This window comes from Brassica napus, chromosome A9 (genome assembly GCF_020379485.1).
Source record: "Brassica napus cultivar Da-Ae chromosome A9, Da-Ae, whole genome shotgun sequence".
NCBI classification, from domain to species: Eukaryota; Viridiplantae; Streptophyta; class Magnoliopsida; order Brassicales; family Brassicaceae; genus Brassica; species Brassica napus.
This window is the reverse complement of record NC_063442.1, coordinates 38169665-38192989: the sequence shown is the minus strand read 5'-3', so window position 1 is coordinate 38192989 and position 23325 is coordinate 38169665. Positions and strand designations below refer to the sequence as shown.

The window sequence follows — 23325 nt, the reverse complement described above, 5'->3', positions numbered from 1 at the left end:
TTTTTTACAAAGATGGATATAGCTTAGATATATATATTTTTTTTCGTCATCGGCATTCATCTATCAGGCCCCAAATTACAACGTTACACCGTCACACACTAATCCCATCAATCTTCTTCCTCTCCCCGATCCCAATTACTCTATCATGGCTTGCATCAAGGGGGTGGGCAGATCCGCCTCCGTGGCGCTGGCTCCCGATGCTCCTTACATGGCCGCCGGAACCATGGCCGGAGCGGTGGACCTGTCCTTTAGCTCTTCCGCCAATCTCGAGATCTTCAAGCTCGATTTTCAGTCCGACGATCGCGAGTTGACGCTGGTCGGGGAAATCCCCAGCTCGGAGCGGTTCCACAGACTCGCGTGGGGGAAAAATGGATCTGGATCCGAGGAATTCTCGTTGGGCCTTATCGCCGGCGGGCTTGTCGATGGGAATATAGATCTGTGGAATCCTCTCTCTTTAATCGGGTGGGTGCTCTTTTCGATCATTGCTAAATTTTTATCAGCCATTGTCCAAATTGAATTGATCGCCACGTCAGTGATCACTGTTCTTTTTTTTTTTATAACCCGAACAACTGCGAATATTTTTTTCAGTTCCCAGTCCGCACTCGTTGGACATCTATCAATTCACAAAGGACCTGTGAGTTGTTATTTTCTTTTCTACAAAATCATCTTGCGTTTTAACACTCCTCGTTTGATGTGTGCGTGCCACCTGTCTCTGTTTATTTCAGGTTCGTGGACTTGAGTTTAATGCACTCGCCCCAAATCTACTCGCCTCTGGGGCTGATGATGGTGAAATTTGCATTTGGGATTTAGCTAAGCCTTCGGAGCCTTCTCATTTTCCACTTCTCAAGGTAAAACCAAGCCACCACCTCTCTTACAACTCAATGTGAACCTTTTAATCCTAGAGAGAGCATCTTAAAAACTTTGTGCAGGGTAGTGGTTCCGCCACGCAAGGTGAAATCTCATTTATATCGTGGAATAGAAAAGTTCAACAGATATTAGCATCTACCTCCTACAATGGGACTACTGGTGAGATTTTTACGGGTTTCGTTGATTACTACTTCATACTCTTGTTCTGCTTCTGCTCTTCGTTGACTTTTTTTTTTTGTGTGTGTGTGTTTCCTCACAGCAATATGGGACTTGAGGAAGCAGAAGCCTATTATTAAGTAAGTATACAGTTTCTCAAAAGTGATATTAGTGAGCCACTCTATGCAGAAACCTTGATCTGGAAACATTATCAATCAACAGCTTTGCAGATTCAGTTCGTCGCCGGTGCTCTGTTTTACAATGGAACCCTGACATTGCTACTCAGATTATGGTTGCTTCAGATGACGACAGCTCACCTACTCTCAAGGTAATGGAATAATCTAATGCCCTTGCTTCATATAGTTCTTTACGTTTTGGTTCGTTTTAGTAACGTAAGGTAATACATAATCAGCTCTGGGACATGAGAAACACAATGTCACCTGTGCGCGAGTTTACTGGACACCAAAAAGGTATTTTTCAAATCATTTGCTATGAACACGCTGTATAACACAGTCTTTTGTGGTCTCATGGTCCTGTTGACTTCATTCTCTCTAGTGGTGACGCTTCTTATCTTACAGGTGTGATTGCAATGGAGTGGTGTCCGAGTGACAGTTCATATCTTCTTACCTGTGCTAAGGACAACCGAACTATTTGCTGGGACACTAATACAGCAGAGGTAGGGATCAGGAACTGATGAGAGATGCATTATTTGCTAGCTAAACGTCATTTTGACTGAACTTGTTCCAACTATTATCAGATTGTGGCTGAGTTACCTGCTGGCAACAACTGGAATTTTGATGTTCATTGGTACCCAAAGATTCCTGGAGTTATATCAGCATCTTCATTTGACGGGAAAATTGGCATCTACAATATCGAGGTATCTTGGTAGTTTGCCCTTCAGTATGTGTACTTTGTTCTGTTGTAGATGAAAATTGACGTGTGAGGCATATTAGAAAACGAACCTGTGAATTCAGCCTTATTGACTTGTTTTTCTTTCCCGGTATTGTTGTAGATTTGGGTTTCAGTTTGTGTCTTTACTGGTGATTAAATGTTTAGTGTTCAGTCTTATGCACTTTACGTTGGAGAATTACCTTACTAGCAAAGCATGTTGGTCGATCTCCCTTTTCCCTACCAAGGATAATTTGAAAATATGTTCAACGCTTTGTTGCAGGGTTGCAGTCGCTATGGTGCTGAAGAGAATAATTTCAGTACTGGTAATGTCATCTACCCATTCTGAACAATGTGTTTACAGTTAATTATTTTTAGCATTCCTATGTTGGGAGGATGAAATAGCACCAGAACCTACATGACTTCTTATAATCATCTTCATGCAGCTCCTTTAAGAGCACCAAAATGGTATAAGCGCCCGGTTGGTGCATCTTTTGGATTTGGGGGAAAGCTTGTATCGTTTCACGCAAAGGCTCCTCCGAAGGGGGCCTCAAGCATTCCGTCTGAGGTAGGTTTTTAGGAATGATGCTATCTTCTGTTATACCCTTTTCTTCGTCACTTTTTGTTTGACTAAATGTCATGCTCAGGTGTTTTTGCACAGCCTGGTAACTGAACAGAGTTTGGTGAGTCGAACTTCTGAATTTGAAACCGCCATAGAAAATGGAGATAAAACTTCTCTAAGGGGTGTATGTGAGAAGAAATCTGAAGAGACTGAGTATGTCATCCTTGTGATTGAAAATGTTCATATTCGCCCTTAACAAAGTCACAAGACAACTAAATTCTCTCTCTTTCAATTAACTGATTTCGCAGATCCGAAGAGGAGAAGGAGACATGGAGCTTGCTGAAAATCATGTTCGAAGAGGAAGGAACGACAAGGACAAAGTTGATCAGCCATCTTGGCTTTAGTTTACCTTCTGTGGAAAAGGATCATGCAGTAGATGGGCTCTCGTCAGATCTGAATGGCATTGGATTAGAGGATACTGCACCTGAGCCTGTGAAAATTAACGAGGCAGCTGCATTTGCTATGGACAATGGAGAAGACTTTTTCGACAACTTTCCTTCTAAACCGGATACACCCGTATCTACATCCTCTAAAGATTTTATGCTTCCTGAGACAGATTCTTCTGCCAAAGTGGAAGAAACTCAAGAAATACCAGAAGAAGAGGAAGAAGATTCTGACAAAGTATTTGATGATGCCATCCAGCGTGCTTTAGTTGTTGGAAATTACAATGAAGCGGTGGATCAGTGTATATCTGCAAATAAGATGGCTGATGCTTTAGTTATAGCTCATGTTGGTGGTACATCATTGTGGGAGAGTACTCGTGAGAAATATTTGAAGACGAGTGGTGCGCCTTACATGAAGGTATATACATATATTCCTTTCAAACTTGATATGTAGACAAGTGCAATCGACATCCCTTTTTATGGTTGCAAAGCCTCTTAACTACTGTATGTTAATCTGTTTTCAGATTGTTTCTGCGATGGTGAACAACGATCTCACGAGCCTTATCTATACAAGGTCGCTTAAGTTCTGGAAAGAAACTCTTGCTCTTCTCTGTACTGTAAGTTTGTCAAACTCTTTCTTTTCATGCCATATCAAAATATATTCTCTTCTCACTTTAGCTCTTCAAACAATGTAAAGTGATACATGATGCATGTAACTGCTACTTAGGTTTGGCCACTATAAAACCACTTTGTAGTGAATGCTGCTTTTATATTGATTGGCAAACAGTTTGCACAAGGAGAACAATGGGCCAGCCTTTGCGATGTCCTTGCCTCAAAGTTGCTGGCTGCTGGTAACACTTTGGCTGCAGTTTTCTGCTACATATGCGCAGGCAATGTTGACAGAACAGTAGAAATTTGGTCGAGGAGCCTTGCAAACGATCGCGATGGAAGATCTTATGCCGAGCTTCTTCAAGTGTGTATCACTTACCATGTTTTGTGCATAATTAGTTAGGCTTCTCTGCTCATATTCTTGTGCCCTTTTCTTTTGATAGGATCTTATGGAGAAGACTCTTGTCCTTGCTTTGGCAACTGGCAACAAAAAGTTCAGCGCATCTCTATGTAAACTATTTGAGAGTTATGCTGAGATATTGGCCAGCCAAGGGCTTCTTACAACGGCAATGAAGTACTTGAAAGTTCTTGATTCTGGTGGCTTGTCACCTGAACTTTCCATATTACGCGACCGTATTTCTCTTTCTTCAGAGCCTGGTACGTATGCAGTAGTGTTAGTTCATTTTAAGAGAATGAATTCTGATGACAAAACTACCATCTTATATTGCATCTGCAGAGACTAACACTGCAGCTTCAGGCACTCAGCTTCAAAGCACCATACCGTATAATCAGGTCTCCTTCTTTTATAGTCTGCAACTATCTTTACATCGGAGCTTGAAACTCTCTGGAATCCGTAGCTTTTACGGATAACATGCTTAGCCTTATTCTTCTGTGGTTTAGGAGCCAACTCAGGCGCAACCAAACGTTCTTAGTAACCCATATGATAATCAGTATCAGCAACCATACACTGATTCTTATGTCGGAGGATATGTTCCCTCAGCTTCACATGCGCCCATGCAGCAATCAACCATGTTTATGCCTCACCAAGCTCAGCCAGCTCCGCAGGTTTCTTAAATTTTGGCTTTGTTGCATTTCCTTTTTCTAATTCTTCGTTACACCATAATGCATTATTGGTCACCCTAATCTGGCAATATTCATAATGATTAGGAACTTCTCTTTCTGTATAGGGTATTGATCCAAGTCTAGACGAAATCTAGATTATATACGTGGTGCTCTGGTCTCTCTTCTTTTGTGTGAATTTTTGAGTCATATGTTGTTGGGATAGATTATAGTTCTGTTTCTATGAAGAAAAAAAAAATCCTCAACCGAACATTTCATCCGCTTAAGGCCATGTAAACCTTTGTTTCACTTCCATCGTGTAAAATCTATAGCCTAGAGGTCGTGAAAAACGTTTGTGATGGGGATGCGTTTTGTTTCTTATATATAGGCTTCATTGGCCAATTTGTTGACTTTGTGTGTGTGTATATGCAGCCGTCTTATCCTCCGGCTCCTGCAAGCAATGCTCAGCCATCCATGAGAACCACTTTTGTTCCTTCAACTCCCCCTGCACTGAAGAACGCAGACCAATATCAGCAGCCATTCGTTGGTTTTCATTCGTTCACGGTATGTGAACCTTTTTATGACTTGTTGTTTTGATGTTTCCTGCAATTTTAGTTTTAACTAAACTAACATATATGTCATCAGGGACCATCCAACAATGCATACCCTGTTCCCCCCGCTCCAAATTCATATGTACCTCCTGGCCCCTCACAAGTTGGGCAAAATCTTAACCCAATGATGCCCCAAGCCGTTGCTCCAGGAGCTGGAGCCATAGGATTTACGCCTATGTCAGCTCCAGGAGTTGCTCCAAGATCTGTTATAGGTTCTGTGCAACCAGCAAGTCCTCTAACGCAGCAGGCGACCCCTGCCCCTGCAGCTCCGCTACCAACTGTTCAGACTGCAGATACTTCAAACGTCCCAGGTATTCTACAACGTGACATTAGGCATTTCGGAACTTATAATTGAAATATACTAAGATTAGATTATAAAAAAAAAACTCCACTAGATAGAATTTTTTTAAAAATAAAAACGTCATTTGTTTGTTTTGTTTTCTGACGTAAATTCAAATGGTCACTTGTAAACTCTGATCCAGCCCACCAAAAACCTGTGATAGCAACATTGACAAGGCTATTCAATGAAACATCGGAAGCACTGGGAGGCGCACGTGCAAATCCTTCCAAAAAGCGTGAGATAGAAGACAACTCAAGAAAATTAGGTGCTCTGTTTGTGAAACTCAATAGCGGAGATATCTCCAAGAATGCTGCAGACAAACTCGCGCAGCTCTGCCATGCTCTGGACAGTCATGACTTCGGTGCAGCCCTTCAGCTGCAGGTGAGTTAGTGAAGCACATCTATGGTTACTTGCTATTTAGTGCTTTAGCAAAGCGAAAGAAGCATAAAGTGTTTTTTCCTTACACTCTGGGGACAGGTACTTCTGACGACCAGCGAATGGGATGAATGCAACTTCTGGCTGTCGACGCTAAAGCGGATGATCAAGGCCAGGCAAAGTGTGCGATGATTTTCTCATTTCGTGGTTTAGTGAATTATAAACCCACAGGTGTGACGTGTATCAGATTTCTTTTTGGCTTTCTTAATTCTCTTTTAATACGCAGTCTCTGTTTTTATTGCCCCATTTGTTCTATAGATAAGATAGATCAGATTGCTTGATTGACATTCTCTTGTTTTTGGTTTTACCTTACCGGACGAGTATATTATGTCTCTTTTTCTTTTTCTTTCTACGAATTTTCTTTTAGCTTTGCTATATAATTTACTAGGGTTGGTCCGCCCTACGGGCGGGATATTAGTTAATTTGATATTCACTAAATGCTCGAGTTGAAATTTGTTTTAAGATTCAAGAATTTAGTTATCTGTTATGCCTTGCTTATTAGTATACGGTGGTATAGTTGTTTTTCGATTATTCTTGCTTTGGTATTGTATCAAATTAACTAATTGTCCAACTCATAATTATAGATGTACAAATGTGGATTTATGATAAAGTTTGATGATAATACTGTTTTTTTTTTAATTTTTATTCATAGCGGAGTGTGCATGTGTCAGAAAGAAGCCTATAACAACTTTTATGTTTTTGTGTATGGATTTTAAATATATATTATTTTGTATAATGCATACTTGCTCTACAACATTTGCTTGTAGACTAAAAAAAATATTTTCTATATTAATATTTAGTTTAGAATATAACATGCACATATGTATTGACTATATATAGAAGTTGGGTGTTATTTTAAAATGACATATGTAAAGAGATTTTTCAACCATTACTTCACTGGCACAAAACATTTATAACTCTAAATACTTTCTTTTAAAAACAAAACAAATAAAAGCGTGTACAACAAATGTATTTTGATACATATTATATGCATCAAGTTATAAAGGTTAGAAACATTGCAAAACTGTTTGGAACAAAGTTTTTAACTTCACGATCTTCATCTTGACGTCAGTTCAGTGTCGGCCCTGGCCACAAGCAGAAGAAGCATAGGCTTCCAGCTGACACGATAATAAGTATTTTCGCGGCGACATATTTATAAAAAGTGATTTTAGCCTAGTGGTTCTAAGAGAAATTACCAGTGCTAGAGGTGCTGGGTTCAATTACCCTTAACTGCATTCATTTATTTTGGCCCTAAATATAAAATGAGACACGTGTCACTCCCAGAACGCACGATTTGATGACGTGGCTTCACGGGAGAGAGGCGAACATTTCTTTATATATTTAGACTAGGGATTAACCCGGGCTACGCCCGGGATTTTTATTTTTTTCTAATTTAAGTTGTTAAATTATTTATATTTAGGTTATGATATATATTTTTTATAAATCTTAAGATGCATGTCATAATTAAAATTTATTTTAAATTTTAACACGTTCAATTAACATATTTTTACTATTTAAATATTTTTTTGTAATTTTGTTGGCTATCTAATTATCATATTTAGCAAAACTATCTGTTGAGTGTTGAAATAAATGTTTTAGATATTTAATTAAACTGCAGAGTATTTTCGGATCGATCACATGCTCAACAATCGATCGATCCGTAAAAAGATGGTTGATCTCCTTGGCCAGGTAAGTACAATTTTAGCAAAAATATCTTTGATTTTCAAATATTAAGTATATAACTATTCTTTTGAATATTCTCTTTTTGAATTGTATTTTTTGATTAAATTATTGTATTATAATGTTTATGTAAATATTTTTTGTGATGTTTGAATTTGTTTTGTTCGTATACTTAACCTAGATGATATTGATGTTTAACAATTTATTGTTTTCTGGAAATAGAAAATAATGATATATCAAAACGTATCTAATACTTGTTAAATGATAGTATAATGTAAATTACATCCATTATTTGAAAATAACCATTTGTTGTTTTTATTTTTTTTAAATCAGAAATTATTTTTATTTAAAAACATTATTCATATATAACATAATAGTTTAAGTTTGGAAGATTAATCTATATATATAAATTATGTGTATGTTTTAAAAAATAATTTAAGATGTTATATATTGAGTAACTGAAGAAAAGCTGAATTTCTTATCTTGAAAATCAAATAATTATATTTTTGTCTTCATGTTATACTCATCAATCCATCATTGATATTTATAACTCAGTATGTTTAAAAAAAAAACTTAGTTTGAAGTAATAAATGAATTTAATAAATTAAATTCATCACCTATAATGTTCTGTAAACTATATTTGAAAACTCTCTACAATTATATTTTAAGCATAATTACTATTATTTAATTTAAGTTATTTTAAGCATAATATATGCTAAATCAACTTAAATTATATTTACAATATGACCATCCTAAACCGGTTAATAAACCAAAAACAATACTAAACCAACATGAACTAATACCTGATTCGGCGAGGAAGGAAGTGTTCCGGGATAAACGCTTGAATGGATATTAACTGTAATGGTTTGATCATGAAAGAGTTAGTATGAATATTAACAATAAAATTATGGATTAGATTAATTTAAATTTGTAAGAATACCTTTGAGTCTATGAAAAACAATTCAATTCCCATGAATAAGTTTGCCCTTTGGAAGTTGCGGGGTTCCCAACAATGAATCCACCTAATAAAAAGTTCGTTCTTATAAAAAATCTCCTTCAAGGTTATTAAAATTTTTTGGGACGGCAAGAGTTAATGGTGGAACCATTTTTTTGCTTGAGTGCTTTGAAGCTTTCCTTGATAGTGTGAGGTTGATGTTGATGGTATAATGAGTTTTATAGAGACTTTCTTGATGAAAAACTATACTTTTTTTTAATGTGGTATTTCCATTTTTATATAATTTATTACCATTTTAAGATAGATGTACATTTTAAGATAGATGTTTAAATCTTAATATACTTTTTCCATTTTTTTAAATGTTTATTTCCATTTCTTATTTTTTTACGTAATATCTATATTTTATATTTTAAAATAGATATTTAAATTTTAATGTACTTTTTCCATTTTTTAAATTGTGTATTTCCTTATATTATATATTTTACATTTTAAGATAGATGATTAATGCTTAATGAACTTTTTCCATTTTTTAAATTTTGTTGTGTATTTACTTATTATTATATATATAATTCATATATTATATATTTACATTATTTACTTATTATTTACTTATTATTTATTTTCCGGTATATGTATTTCTATTTCTTGTACTTTTTATTTACTTAATATCTCTATTTTACATTTTAATATAGATGTTTAAATTTTAATGTACGTTTTTCATTTTTTAAAAATTGTATATTTTCATTTGTTATACTTTCTATTTACGTAATATCTATATTTTAAATTTTAAGATATATTTTTAAAACTTAATGTAATTTTCCATTTTTTAAATTGGGTATTTACTTATATTATATACTTATTTTTTTATATTGTGTATTTCTATTTCTTATACTTTCTATTTACTAATAATTTTATATTTTAAGATAGATTTACATTTTAAGATAGATGTTTAAATACTAATGTACTTTGTCCATTTTTTTAAATTGTGTATTTCCTTTTCTTATACTTTCTATTTGCGTAATATCTATATTTTACATTTTAAGATGGATGCTTAAATCTTAATATACTTTTTCCATTGTTTTTAAGTTGTGTATTTCTTTTTCTTATACTTTCTATTTACTTAATATCTATATTTTACATTTTAAGATAGATGTTTAATATTTAATATACTCTTTCCATTTTTTATAAATTGTGCATTTACTTATTATTGTATATATAATTTGTATATTTATAATATTTACTTATTATTTATTTTTCTATATATTGAGTATTTCTCTTTCTTATACTTTATATTTAGTTAATTTATATATTTTATATTTTAAGATAGATGTTTAAATCTTAATGTATTTTTCCATTTTTAGTGTAAAGCGGCAATGTTTAATAGAAGAACTTGGACAAATAGTCAAATAGTTATATTTATGTTTTTTTTCTTTTTTTATATAATGGTAATGTTACATTATGGAAATAAGCCGTTTTTTTAGTGAAAATTGTAATTTTACATATGTTTAATGTAGTTTTTCTATTTTTTTATGTTGTGTGTTTACATATTATTGTTATTTTTAAATGTAAAATGGTAATCTTACATATGTTTAATGTAGTATTTCCATTTTTTATGTTGTATGTTTACATATTATTTATTATTTTCGAAATTATATATAATATTTTTTTACAAAATAGTAATATTACATTATGGAGATAAGCCGTCTTTTTTAGTGAAAAATGGTAATCTTACATATGTTTAATTAATGTAGTTTTTCCATTTTTTATGATGTATGTTTGCATATTATTATTTTTAAATAAAAATGTAAAATGGTAATCTTACATATGTTTAATGCAGTATTTCTATTTTTATGTTGTATGTTTACATATATTTATTATTTTTAAAATTATATATAATGTTTTTTGTTTTTTTTGTATAAAACGGTAATGTTACATTATGGAGATAAGCCGTCTTTTTCTTTAAGTGAAAAATGGTAATCTTACATATGTTTAATGTAGTTTTTATATTTTTTGTATTGTATGTTTACATATTATTTATAATTTTCAAAAATTTGTAATATTAAAATGTAAAACTATATTTTATGCCACATGTCATCTTTCGAGAGAAATTTTTTTTGCTGATGTAGACGCTCTATGGAGCCTCAAAAGGTCTCTTTTATTAGTAGAGTGTTGTATGTTTGCATATTATTATTTTTAAATAAAAATGTAAAATGGTAATCTTACATATGTTTAATGTAGTATTTCTATTTTTTATGTTGTATGTTTACATATATTTATTATTTTTGAAATTATATATAATGTTTTTTGTTTTTTTTTGTATAAAACGGTAATGTTACATTATGGAGATAAGCCGTCTTTTTTTTTTAAGTGAAAAATGGTAATCTTACATATGTTTAATGTAGTTTTTCTATTTTTTGTGTTGTATGTTTACATATTATTTATAATTTTCAAAAATTTGTAATATTAAAATGTAAAACTATATTTTATGCCACGTGTCATCTTTCGAGAGAAGTTTTTTTTGCTGATGTGGACGCTCTATGGAGCCTCAAAAGGTCCCTTTTATTAGTAGAGTGTTGTATGTTTACATATTATTATTTTTAAATAAAAATTAAAATGGTAATCTTACATATGTTTAATGTAGTATTTCTATTTTTTATGTTGTATGTTTACATGTATTTATTATTTTTGAAATTATATATAATGTTTTTTGTTTTTTTTTGTATAAAACGGTAATGTTACATTATGGAGATAAACCGTCTTTTTTTTAAGTAAAAAATGGTAATCTTACATATGTTTAATGTAGTTTTTTTTTTTTTTTTTGTGTTGTATGTTTACATATTATTTATAATTTTCAAAAATTTGTAATATTAAAATGTAAAACTATATTTTATGCCACGTGTCATCTTTCGAGAGAAATTTTTTTTTGTTTTTTTTGTATAAAACGGTAATGTTACATTATGGAGATAAGCCGTCTTCTTTTTTAAGTGAAAAATGGTAATCTTACATATGTTTAATGTAGTTTTTCTATTTTTTGTGTTGTATGTTTACATATTATTTATATTTTTCAAAAATTTGTAATATTAAAATGTAAAACTATATTTTATGCCACATGTCATCTTTCGAGTGAAGTTTTTTTTGCTGATGTGGACGCTCTATGGAGCCTCAAAAGGTCCCTTTTATTAGTAGAGTGTTGTATGTTTACATATTATTATTTTTAAATAAAAATTAAAATGGTAATCTAACATATGTTTAATGTAGTATTTCTATTTTTTATGTTGTATGTTTACATATATTTATTATTTTTGAAATTATATATAATGTTTTTTGTTTTTTTTGTATAAAACGGTAATGTTACATTATGGAGATAAGCCGTCTTTTTTTTAAGTGAAAAATGGTAATCTTACATATGTTTAATGTAGTTTTTCTTTTTTTTTTGTGTTGTATGTTTACATATTATTTATAATTTTCAAAAATTTGTAATATTAAAATGTAAAACTATATTTTATGCCACGTGTCATCTTTCGAGAGAAGTTTTTTTTGCTAATGTGGACGCTTTATGGAGCCTCAAAAGGTCCCTTTTATTAGTAGAGATTGTTACAATTATTAATGCTTACGCTTTGGTCAAATTTGAAACATAAAATTTGACATCATTTAAAAAACAGCATCCATCTACTGATATTTTTCTTATTTCTGTATTGCTTTTTTCATTTGTTTATTACTCGATATAAATATTAATTTTTGAGTTTATTCTCATTTCGTTATTGTGTTTTGGCATAAAATTTAGAAAATATTTAAAATTTAAAATTATTGAAGAGAAACATAATTAGATTTAGTTATGTGTTTTGTGCAGAATAAATATTTTATATTTATTACTTATTTTATGTTTTTCTGCATATTTTGAAATAATAAAATAATAATTATATAATAACTAAGAAATCAGTTACTATTATGTAATAAATTGGTGTGTACATATAAATCAAACGACTGTTCTTGTTTATTCACAATCATTTTAATGTAAATAAATCAAAACAATCAATCTTACTTATCGTATATTATATATAATAAAAAAATGATATTAAATAGATATATAATATACTTTTAATATGAGTATTTATTAAACACAGTTTCTACTCATATGATTTTATGATTATTTGCATATTTGTGTAACAAAATTTTACACCAACGATTTTTTTTTAATGTGGAATGTTTAATGATTTCAATAATTTATAATCATTTAAAAAAAAAGAAGATTTCAAGATTAATTTTTGATATATATGTTCAACGCAGATATCAAAATATAAGTAGGTATTTTCATATGATGTATAATTTAATTTAAACGATATGATATATATATATATATATATATATATTAACATAAACACCTACTAAAATAAAATTATTATTCATATGATTTTATAATCATTGTATTTTATTATATAACAAAATTTAAACTTTAATCACAAAATTTTGTGTAAGACTTTTAACTGATTTAGTAATTTATACTCGTTTAAAAAAATTCAAAATACAACATATACAAAAAAAAATCTAAATTTTTATTATATGATTAATGTAATTATATAATGGGGAAATTACATGTTTACCACTTTCATGGTACCACTTTTCATTTTTACCACCACTAATGAGACATTTTCAAAAATATCTTCTTCATTAAGTGACAAAAGACTTTTATGCTCTTGTTATTTATATATATAATAAATTATTATTTAAATAAAAAATAAAAAATAAAAAATAAAAAATAAAAAATAAAAAATAAAAAATAAAAAATAAAATAAAAAATAAAAAAAAAATAAAAAATAAAATAAAAAATAAAAAAAAAAAATAAAAAAAAATAGAAAAATAAAAAAAATTAAAAAATAAAAAATAAAAAAAAATAAAAAATAAAAAATAAAAAATAAAAAATAAAAATAAAAATAAAAAATAAAAATAAAAAATAAATAAATGTAATTTTTTTTTGAAATATACTTTTTCAAATTCGAATTTTTTTTCTAATTTTTTTTCTAATTTTGTTTTTCTAATTTTTTTTTTTTTTCAAATTTCTTTTTGAAAAACGAAAATTATGTTTGAAACTATTTTTTAAAAATTTTTTATATATTTTTTAAGTATTTAAATATTTATTAGAATCATAAATTTCACATTCTAAAAACCCTACCCCACCCCTCAACTCTAAACCCTAAATCTAGATTAGTTAACCCTAAGGCTATAATTGTATTTTACCATTTATTAAAAGTGAGGGTAAAAGTGGTTAGTGTAAACATGAAAAGTGGTACTATGAATGTGGTATTTGTGGCAATTTCCCATTATATAATTTATTATTAAAATTATTTATTGTCATATATATTTAATTACATTAGGTAAATCCGTATGTTTTATTTAAGGAAAAAATATATAATAATTTTATTTGGATAAATGAATGGTTCATAATGAACATACGATATAATATAATATTCCCTAACAATTTAATTTTAGACTAACAAAATTTTCAATTGATTCTCAAACCGCCACGTAATCAAAATTAGTATTCTAATTACATGACAACTCAACATGATTTTTTTAATTAATATAAACTACAAGTTATAACTTTTAAATGTTTTCTATTAATATATAGGGAATGTGTTTGAAAGATAAAAGAAATATAGATCAAATAAAATGAGAAAAGAACAGAAGAAAATAGAAAAAAAAATAAAAAAAAATGAATAAAGATTGAGATTGTTTAGGAATATATATACTACAAAAGAATAAAAATAAAAAAATGAATCAAAAGTCGAAATTATTTTAAAATAGATATAGTAAAATATTACATAAAAAAGTTACTGCATATTTTAACCATATAAGTTATATGTTGAACTTTCAGTTACAAAAAAAAAAAGTTATATGTTGAACTTTTTTTATGGTTATAGATAATAATTTCCCTTGATTTTAAAGTAGCTTAGATATATATATTTTTCTCGTCATCGGCATTCATCATCTCTAATGGTAACTCCTTGTACATCAGACCCCAAATTACAGCGTTACACCTTCACACACTAATCCCATCAATCTTCTTCCTCTCCCCGATCCCAATTACTCTATCATGGCTTGCATCAAGGGGGTGGGCAGATCCGCCTCCGTGGCGCTGGCTCCCGATGCTCCTTACATGGCCGCCGGAACCATGGCCGGAGCCGTGGACCTCTCTTTTAGCTCTTCCGCCAATCTCGAGATCTTCAAGCTCGATTTCCAGTCCGACGAGCGCGACTTGACGCTGGTCGGGGAAATTCCCAGCTCGGAGCGGTTCCACAGACTCGCGTGGGGCAAAAATGGATCTGGATCCGAGGAATTCTCGTTGGGCCTTATCGCCGGCGGGCTTGTCGATGGGAATATAGATCTGTGGAATCCTCTCTCTTTAATCAGGTGATTTTTCGATCATTGCTAAATTTTTATAGAGCCCTTGTTCAAATTGAATTGATCGCCACGTCAGTGATCACTGTTCTCTTTTTTTTTTCCATCGTAAACAAAGTCTAACCCGAACAACTGCTAATATTTTTGCAGCTCCGAGTCCGCACTCGTTGGACATCTATCGGTTCACAAAGGACCCGTGAGTTTGTTATTTTCTTTTTTTACCGAATCATCTTGCGGTTGAACACTCCTCATTTGATGTGTGCGTGCCACCTGTCTCTGTTATTTCAGGTTCGTGGTCTGGAGTTTAATGCAATCGCCCCAAATCTACTCGCCTCTGGGGCTGATGATGGTGAAATTTGCATTTGGGATTTAACTAAGCCTTCGGAGCCTTCTCATTTTCCACTTCTCAAGGTAAAAAACCAAACCACCACCTCTCTTACAACTCAATGTGAACGTTTTTAATATGTTTGAGTTGAATCCTAGAGAGAGCATCGTAAAAACTTTGTGCAGGGTAGTGGTTCCGCCACGCAAGGTGAAATCTCATTTATATCGTGGAATAGGAAAGTTCAACAGATATTAGCATCTACCTCCTACAATGGGACTACTGGTGAGATTTTTACTACTTCATACTCTTGTTCTGCTTCTGCTCTTCGTTGACTTTTTTTTTTTTGTGTGTGTGTGTGTGTTTCCTCACAGCAATATGGGACTTGAGGAAGCAGAAGCCTATTATTAAGTAAGTATACAGTTTCTCAAAAGTGATATTAGCGAGCCGCTCTATGCAGAAACCTTGATCTGGAAACATTATCAATCAACAGCTTTGCAGATTCAGTTCGTCGCCGGTGCTCTGTTTTACAATGGAACCCTGACATTGCTACTCAGATTATGGTTGCTTCAGATGACGACAGCTCACCTACTCTCAAGGTAATGGAATAATCTAATGCCCTTGCTTCATATCGTTCTTCACGTTTTTGGTTCGTTTAGTAACGTAAGGTAATACATAATCAGCTCTGGGACATGAGAAACACAATGTCACCTGTGCGCGAGTTTACTGGACACCAAAAAGGTATTTTTCCAAATCATTTGCTATGACCACGCTGTTTAACAGTCTTTTGTGGTCTCATAGTCCTGTTGTCTTCATTCTCTCTAGTGGTGACGCTTCTGATCTTACAGGTGTGATTGCAATGGAGTGGTGTCCGAGTGACAGCTCATATCTTCTTACCTGTGCTAAGGACAACCGAACTATTTGCTGGGACACTAATACAGCAGAGGTATGGATCAGGAACTGATGAGAGATGCATTATTTGCTAGCTAAACGTCATTTTGACTGAACTTGTTCTAACTATTATCAGATTGTGGCTGAGTTACCTGCTGGCAACAACTGGAATTTTGATGTTCATTGGTACCCAAAGATACCTGGAGTTATATCAGCATCTTCATTTGACGGGAAAATTGGCATCTACAACATCGAGGTATATTGGTAGTTTGCCATTCAATATTTTTAAATGTTTAGTGTTCAGTCTTATACATTTTACGTTTGAGAATTACCTTGCTAGCAAAACATGTTGGACTCTCGTTCTCCCTTTTCCCCACCAAGGATAATTTGAAAATATGTTCAATGCTTTGTTGCAGGGTTGCAGTCGCTATGGTGCTGAAGGGAATAGTTTTGGTACTGGTAATGTCATCTACCCATTCTGAACAATGTGTTTACAGTTAATTATTTTTAGCATTCCTATGTTGGGAGGATGGAATAGCAGCACAACCTACATGACTTCTTATAATTGTCTCATGCAGCTCCTTTAAGAGCACCAAAATGGTATAAGCGCCCGGTTGGTGCATCTTTTGGATTTGGGGGAAAGCTTGTATCGTTTCACGCAAAGCCTCCTCCGAAGGGGGCCTCAAGCATTCCGTCTGAGGTAGGTTTTTAGGAATGATGCTATCTTCTGTTATACCCTTTTCTTCATCACTTTTTGTTTGACTAAATGTCATGCTCAGGTGTTTTTGCACAGCCTGGTAACTGAACAGAGTTTGGTGAGTCGAACTTCTGAATTTGAAACCGCCATAGAAAATGGAGATAAGACTTCTCTAAGGGGTTTATGTGAGAAGAAATCTGAAGAGACTGAGTATGTCATCCTTGTGATTGAAAATGTTCATATTCGCCCTTAACAAAGTCACAAGACAACTAAATTCTCTCTCTTTCAATTAACTGATTTCGCAGATCCGAAGAGGAGAAGGAGACATGGAGCTTGCTGAAAATCATGTTCGAAGAGGAAGGAACGACAAGGACAAAGTTGATCAGCCATCTTGGCTTTAGTTTACCTTCTGTGGAAAAGGATCATGCAGTAGATGCGCTCTCGTCAGATCTGAATGGCATTGGATTAGAGGATACTGCACCTGAGCCTGTGAAAATTAACGAGGCAGCTGCATTTGCTATGGACAATGGAGAAGACTTTTTCGACAACTTTCCTTCTAAACCGGATACACCCGTATCTACATCCTCCAAAGATTTTATGCCTCCTGACACAGATTCTTCTGCCAAAGTGGAAGAAACTCGAGAAATACCAGAAGAAGAGGAAGAAGGTTCTGACAAAGTATTTGATGATGCCATCCAGAGTGCTTTAGTTGTTGGAAATTACAATGAAGCGGTGGATCAGTGTATATCTGCAAATAAGATGGCTGATGCTTTAGTTATAGCTCATGTTGGTGGTACATCATTGTGGGAGAGTACTCGTGAGAAATATTTGAAGACGAGTGGTGCGCCTTACATGAAGGTATATACATATATTCCTTTCAAACTTGATATGTAGACAAGTGCAATCGACATCCCTTTTTATGGTTGCAAAGCCTCTTAACTACTGTATGTTAATCTGTTTTCAGATTGTTTCTGCGATGGTGAACAACGATCTCACGAGCCTTATTTATACAAGGTCGCTTAAGTTCTGGAAAGAAACTCTTGCTCTTCTCTGTACTGTAAGTTTGTCAAACTCTTGATTTTCATGCCTTACTTGATCAAAATATATTCTCTTCTCACTTTAGCTCTTCAAACAATGTAAAGTGATATGTCATTTTCGTTGACTCATGAACCGAGATGTACAACTCGCAGTATTACGTGATGCATGTAACTGCTACTTAGTTTTGGCCACTATAAAACCACTTTGTAACGAATGCTGCTTTTATATTGATTGGCAAACAGTTTGCACAAGGAGAACAATGGGCCAGCCTTTGCGATGCCCTTGCCTCAAAGTTGATGGCTGCTGGTAACACTTTGGCTGCAGTTTTCTGCTACATATGCGCAGGCAATGTTGACAGAACAGTAGAAATTTGGTCGAGGAGCCTTGCAAACGATCGCGATGGAAGATCTTATGCCGAGCTTCTTCAAGTGTGTATCACTTACCATGTTTTGTGCATAATTAGTTAGGCTTCTCTGCTCATATTCTTGTGCCCTTTTCTTTTGATAGGATCTTATGGAGAAGACTCTTGTCCTTGCTTTGGCAACTGGCAACAAAAAGTTCAGCGCATCTCTATGTAAACTATTTGAGAGTTATGCTGAGATATTGGCCAGCCAAGGGCTTCTTACAACGGCAATGAAGTACTTGAAAGTTCTTGATTCTGGTGGCTTGCCACCTGAACTTTCCATATTACGTGACCGTATTTCTCTTTCTGCAGAGCCTGGTACGTATGCAGTAGTGTTAGTTCATTTCAAGAGAATGAATTCTGATGACAAAACTACCATCTTATATTGCATCTCCAGAGACTAACGCTGCAGCTTCAGGCACTCAGCTTCAAAGCACCGTACCGTATAATCAGGTCTCTTTCTTTTATAGTCTGCAACTATCTTTACATCGGAGCTTCAAGCTATCTTGAATCCATAGCTTTTACGGCAACATGCTTAGCCTTTTTCTTCTGTGGCTTAGGAGCCAACTCAGGCGCAACCAAACGTTCTTAGTAACCCATATGATAATCAGTATCAGCAACCATACACTGATTCCTATGGGGGAGGATATGTCCCCTCAGCTTCACATGCACCGATGCAGCAAGCAACCATGTTTATGCCTCACCAAGCTCAGCCAGTTCCGCAGGTTCCTTAAGTTTTGGCTTTGTTGCATTTCCTTTTTCTCATTCTTCGTTACACCATCATGCATTAATGTTCACCCTTATCTGGCAATTTTCAGATGTCTAGATTAGGAACTTTTCCGTTTCTGTTATATTTTGTATAGGGTATTGATCCAAGTCTAGGCGAAATCTAGATTATATACGTGGTGCTCTGGTCTCTCTTCCTTTGTATGAATTTCTGAGTCATATGTTGTCGGGATGGATCATAGTTCTGTTTCTATGACAAAAAAACATAATCCTCAAACCAAACATTTCATCCCCTTAAGGCCATGTAGACCCTTGTTTCAGTTTCATCGTGTAGAGTCTATAGCCTAGAGGTCGTGAAAAACGTTTGTGATGGGGATGCGTTTTGTTTGTTATGCATAGGTTTCATTGGCCAATTTGTTGACTTTGTGTGGTGTATATGCAGCCGTCTTATCCTCCGGCTCCTGCAAGCAATGCTCAGCCATCCATGAGAACCACTTTTGTTCCTTCAACTCCCCCTGCACTGAAGAACGCAGACCAGTATCAGCAGCCAGCCGTTGGTTTTCATTCATTCACAGTATGTGAACCTTTTTATGACTCATTGTTTTTGATGTTTCCTGCAATTTTAGTTTTAACTAAACTAACATATATGTCATCAGGGACCATCCAACAATGCATACCCTGTTCCCCCGGCTCCAAATTCATATGTACCTCCTGGCCCCTCACAAGTTGGGCAAAATATTAACCCAATGATGCCCCAAGCCGTTGCTCCAGGAGCTGGAGCCATAGGATTTACGCCTATGTCAACTCCAGGAGTTGCTCCAAGATCTGTTATAGGTTCTGTGCAACCAGCAAGTGCTCCAACACAGCAGGCGACCCCTGCCCCTGCAGCTCCGCCACCAACTGTTCAGACTGCAGATACTTCCAACGTCCCAGGTATTCTTCAACGTGACATTTAGAGCTTTTCGGAACTTATAATTGAAATATGAATACACTAGATTAGATTATAAACAAAAAAAACTCCATGAGATAGAATATTTAAAAAAAAAAAAAAAAATGCCGTTTGTCTGTTTTGTTTTCTACCGAAATTTCAAATGGTAACTTGTAAACTCTGACTGTGTTCAAAAAAAAAAAACTTGTAAACTCTGATCCAGCCCACCAGAAACCTGTGATAGCAACATTGACAAGGCTATTCAATGAAACATCGGAAGCACTGGGAGGCGCACGTGCAAATCCTTCCAAAAAGCGTGAGATAGAAGACAACTCAAGAAAATTAGGTGCTCTGTTTGTGAAACTCAATAGCGGAGATATCTCCAAGAATGCTGCAGACAAACTCGCGCAGCTCTGCCATGCTCTGGACAGTCATGACTTCGGTGCAGCCCTTCAGCTGCAGGTGAGTTAGTGAAGCACATCTATGGTTACTTGCTATTTAGTGCTTTAGCAAAGCGAAAGAAGCATAAAGTGTTTTTTCCTTACACTCTGGGGACAGGTACTTCTGACGACCAGCGAATGGGATGAATGCAACTTCTGGCTGTCGACGCTAAAGCGGATGATCAAGGCCAGGCAAAGTGTGCGATGATTTTCTCATTTCGTGGTTTAGTGAATTATAAACCCACAGGTGTGACGTGTATCAGATTTCTTTTTGGCTTTCTTAATTCTCTTTTAATACGCAGTCTCTGTTTTTATTGCCCCATTTGTTCTATAGATAAGATAGATCAGATTGCTTGATTGACATTCTCTTGTTTTTGGTTTTACCTTACCGGACGAGTATATTATGTCTCTTTTTCTTTTTCTTTTTCTTTCTACGAATTTTCTTTTAGCTTTGCTATATAATTTATTGTTACAATTATTAATGTTTACGCTTTGGTCAAATTTGAAACATAAAATTTGACATCATTTAAAAAACAGCATGCATCTATGCCTGAATAATAGTGAAGTAAAGAGGTGTCTAACGTGAGTATCCTAGAACGCTTTTCTTGAGAAACGTGCCTACCGCTGCGTACTCCGCGAAGGCCTTTTGGTCGATCTTGCACCTCTGAAATTCTGGAAAGAACAACATGACCCCAGTGGCGAAGACGAATAATATTGTCAGAGTCCGAGCCACTGGTGTTGGAAGACTCCACCTTCTTCTGATGGCCTTCTTGAGGGCGATCTCAGCCATGATGCATACTCCATGCAGGAGGAAGAAAGACATCAGCCCCCACGATGGCCTCAACCTCCCCATGTAGAAGAATATGAGCTCGTGCATTATCCCCGAAACCACGAACGTGGCCAACGCCGCAGGAGCGGATGCCCATTTCCTGGGGAGCACCGACAACCTTAGCACTGGCTCGTACACGGTCGGGCGCAAGATCTCACTGACCATCAGATTCCATCGTTTTCCCCAGAAATCCTGAAGCGATGTGGCGAGGTAGGGCTCGTTGAACTGAGGCTCCAGCTCAAGGCTGGATGCGGCTCGTACCAGGGATGCGGTGACCGCTAGGATGAGGTCGAGGGAGAAATACATCTGGAAGCCATAGAGAAAAAGCACGGCCTTGTTGGGGAGGAGGTGGGTGTAACGGAATGATTGGATGACAAGAAGCAAAAGAAGTGCCTTCACTAGATAAAACAAAGAACCTTCTCTCGCGCTATTCCGCTTTGGCTTAGATTCATTATCAAGCTGCTGAAGCTTGATGGGGAAGCAGGAGACGAGGAGGAAGATAGGGAGAGAGAGAGTGGGTGAGGAGAGAGGACCGTTTCCAAATGCAAATAGATAGAGCTTGAAGTTGGCGAGCCAAGAGATGAAGAAACCAGTGGTCCCGATCATGTGCACAGTGGTTAGATGAGCGGAGCCAAAAAGAAAAGGAGCATTACTGGAGCCATCAAAATCAGCCTTTTGACTCCCTTGTCCACCAATTTTCCAACACAGAAACAGTAACACAAGGACACCATCGCCGAACCCCACGCTTCGGTCAACCGCTTCGCTTCATGGCTCAACGCCCCCACCATCTCTTCTTTCAGAATCGGGACTCTCTTCTCTTGTTAAAATCAGGAGAGAACTTTAAAAGGGAGAAACGTGTCACTGAAACGACCAGAACCACGTTTGTTGATATTATGTGTTTACTAGTATTGTCTCTCCATGGTTTTATCATTTACTAGGGTCGGGCGGGATATTATTTTGAAAATAATGAAAATAGTTAGAGTAAATATTCAATATAATTTGTTATATTTTAAAATATACATATTAGTTAAATTATGTATATGTTATTGTATTTGGAGACTAAATATATCATGATGTTTTGATAAGTATTTTTTTATGGTACCATCACATCATTTTTGGTAATTTTATGGAGTTGGATGAATCTAAATAGTATTGTAAGAAAATATACGAACTTGTAATTATAGATTAAGTAAACAGTTATGAGTAAAATATATTTTTAGGTCAGTTAATTATTAGTCGTGTAAACCGAAAACAATAATATTAAAATATCTTAGCTTGACATGTTGGACAGCTTAAATTTGATATAAACCAAGCAACGATGCACTGGTGGTGAAAGATATGGTTGCATGGCAATTCGTTGAATTCTCTTTGCTTACAATATTGTTGATGGATACAGCGCAGAGTTCATATTCTTTTTAGGTGTGAGTGTCCTAATATATACATCTAAATCAATAATTAAACAATATTTTTGAATATTAGATGCACCTCATAAGTTATTATATGATAATAACTTCCAAAACCACGGCATAAGTACCCAATTAAGAGTAAAATATAAGCTAAAATAAATTATATATATATTTATATTTATATTTAAAACCCAATAAAACATTTGACTGAAATAAATAATATATAATGATCAAATCTTAGGGGTTTTTATGTTTTCCGTACTCAGTATATATTATGTGTTGAACTTAAAAAAAAAGACTATAAATTAATAAGCTGTTAAATTCTCACCGAAATTTTGTAATTGATGTTTAGATATTTATAACATAATACAAACGAATACAAAAGCGTACGGAAAATAGTTTACAACTAAATATTTATTATATTAAATTAAATAATTATTCAAAATTTGATCTAAATAACTGCATTGTATTTTTAATATCAATTGTTAATTAGTAAAACAATCACCCTTTTCAAGATTTATATATATATATATATATATATATATTGTTTTCCATCGAAATATACGAATGACTATTTCTACTTAACAATATATATTTAAAATTTGTGCAATCTATTATTTTTTGTTTTGTTTTTTTTTAATATT

At 33.9% G+C, this 23325-nt stretch overlaps 2 protein-coding genes and 1 pseudogene across 2 annotated transcripts; 2 read left to right on the top strand and 1 right to left on the bottom strand.

The window, feature by feature from the left end:
• The first annotated feature begins 8 nt into the window (after positions 1–8).
• LOC106368533 (protein transport protein SEC31 homolog B) lies at positions 9–6316 on the top strand. The gene is made up of 22 exons (XM_048741414.1): positions 9–462; positions 589–634; positions 726–848; positions 930–1026; positions 1127–1163; positions 1246–1351; positions 1436–1493; positions 1602–1699; positions 1781–1900; positions 2195–2237; positions 2358–2479; positions 2559–2686; positions 2782–3334; positions 3441–3533; positions 3704–3889; positions 3969–4182; positions 4262–4317; positions 4426–4590; positions 5017–5148; positions 5230–5506; positions 5678–5916; positions 6013–6316. Exons 1-22 carry the CDS (start codon positions 146–148, stop codon positions 6100–6102), a joined length of 3300 nt encoding a protein of 1099 aa, XP_048597371.1. The 5' UTR covers positions 9–145; the 3' UTR covers positions 6103–6316.
• Positions 6317–14577: 8261 nt separating this feature from the next.
• On the top strand, positions 14578–20868 carry LOC125578519 (protein transport protein SEC31 homolog B-like). Its single transcript, XM_048741413.1, has 22 exons — positions 14578–15013; positions 15152–15197; positions 15290–15412; positions 15512–15608; positions 15698–15734; positions 15817–15922; positions 16007–16064; positions 16172–16269; positions 16351–16470; positions 16631–16673; positions 16793–16914; positions 16994–17121; positions 17217–17769; positions 17876–17968; positions 18192–18377; positions 18457–18670; positions 18750–18805; positions 18913–19077; positions 19521–19652; positions 19735–20011; positions 20230–20468; positions 20565–20868. The coding sequence occupies exons 1-22, from the start codon at positions 14697–14699 to the stop codon at positions 20652–20654; spliced, it is 3300 nt and encodes a 1099-aa protein (XP_048597370.1). The 5' UTR covers positions 14578–14696; the 3' UTR covers positions 20655–20868.
• On the bottom strand, positions 20824–22694 carry LOC125578520 (annotated as a pseudogene).
• Between the last annotated feature and the right edge of the window lie 631 nt (positions 22695–23325).

What these genes read in the sequence shown, in the direction of transcription:
- LOC106368533 (XM_048741414.1), top strand. Translation starts at nt 146, where the DNA reads ATGGCTTGCATCAAGGGGGTGGGCAGATCCGCCTCCGTGGCGCTGGCT. An exon ending in GTGGTGCGCCTTACATGAAG is followed by an intron (nt 3,335 to 3,440) that starts GTATATACATAT and finishes ATCTGTTTTCAG; the next exon opens with ATTGTTTCTGCGATGGTGAA. An exon ending in GTGCAGCCCTTCAGCTGCAG is followed by an intron (nt 5,917 to 6,012) that starts GTGAGTTAGTGA and finishes CTCTGGGGACAG; the next exon opens with GTACTTCTGACGACCAGCGA.
- LOC125578519 (XM_048741413.1), top strand. Translation starts at nt 14,697, where the DNA reads ATGGCTTGCATCAAGGGGGTGGGCAGATCCGCCTCCGTGGCGCTGGCT. An exon ending in CCTCAAGCATTCCGTCTGAG is followed by an intron (nt 16,915 to 16,993) that starts GTAGGTTTTTAG and finishes TGTCATGCTCAG; the next exon opens with GTGTTTTTGCACAGCCTGGT. An exon ending in AAGCTCAGCCAGTTCCGCAG is followed by an intron (nt 19,078 to 19,520) that starts GTTCCTTAAGTT and finishes GTGTATATGCAG; the next exon opens with CCGTCTTATCCTCCGGCTCC.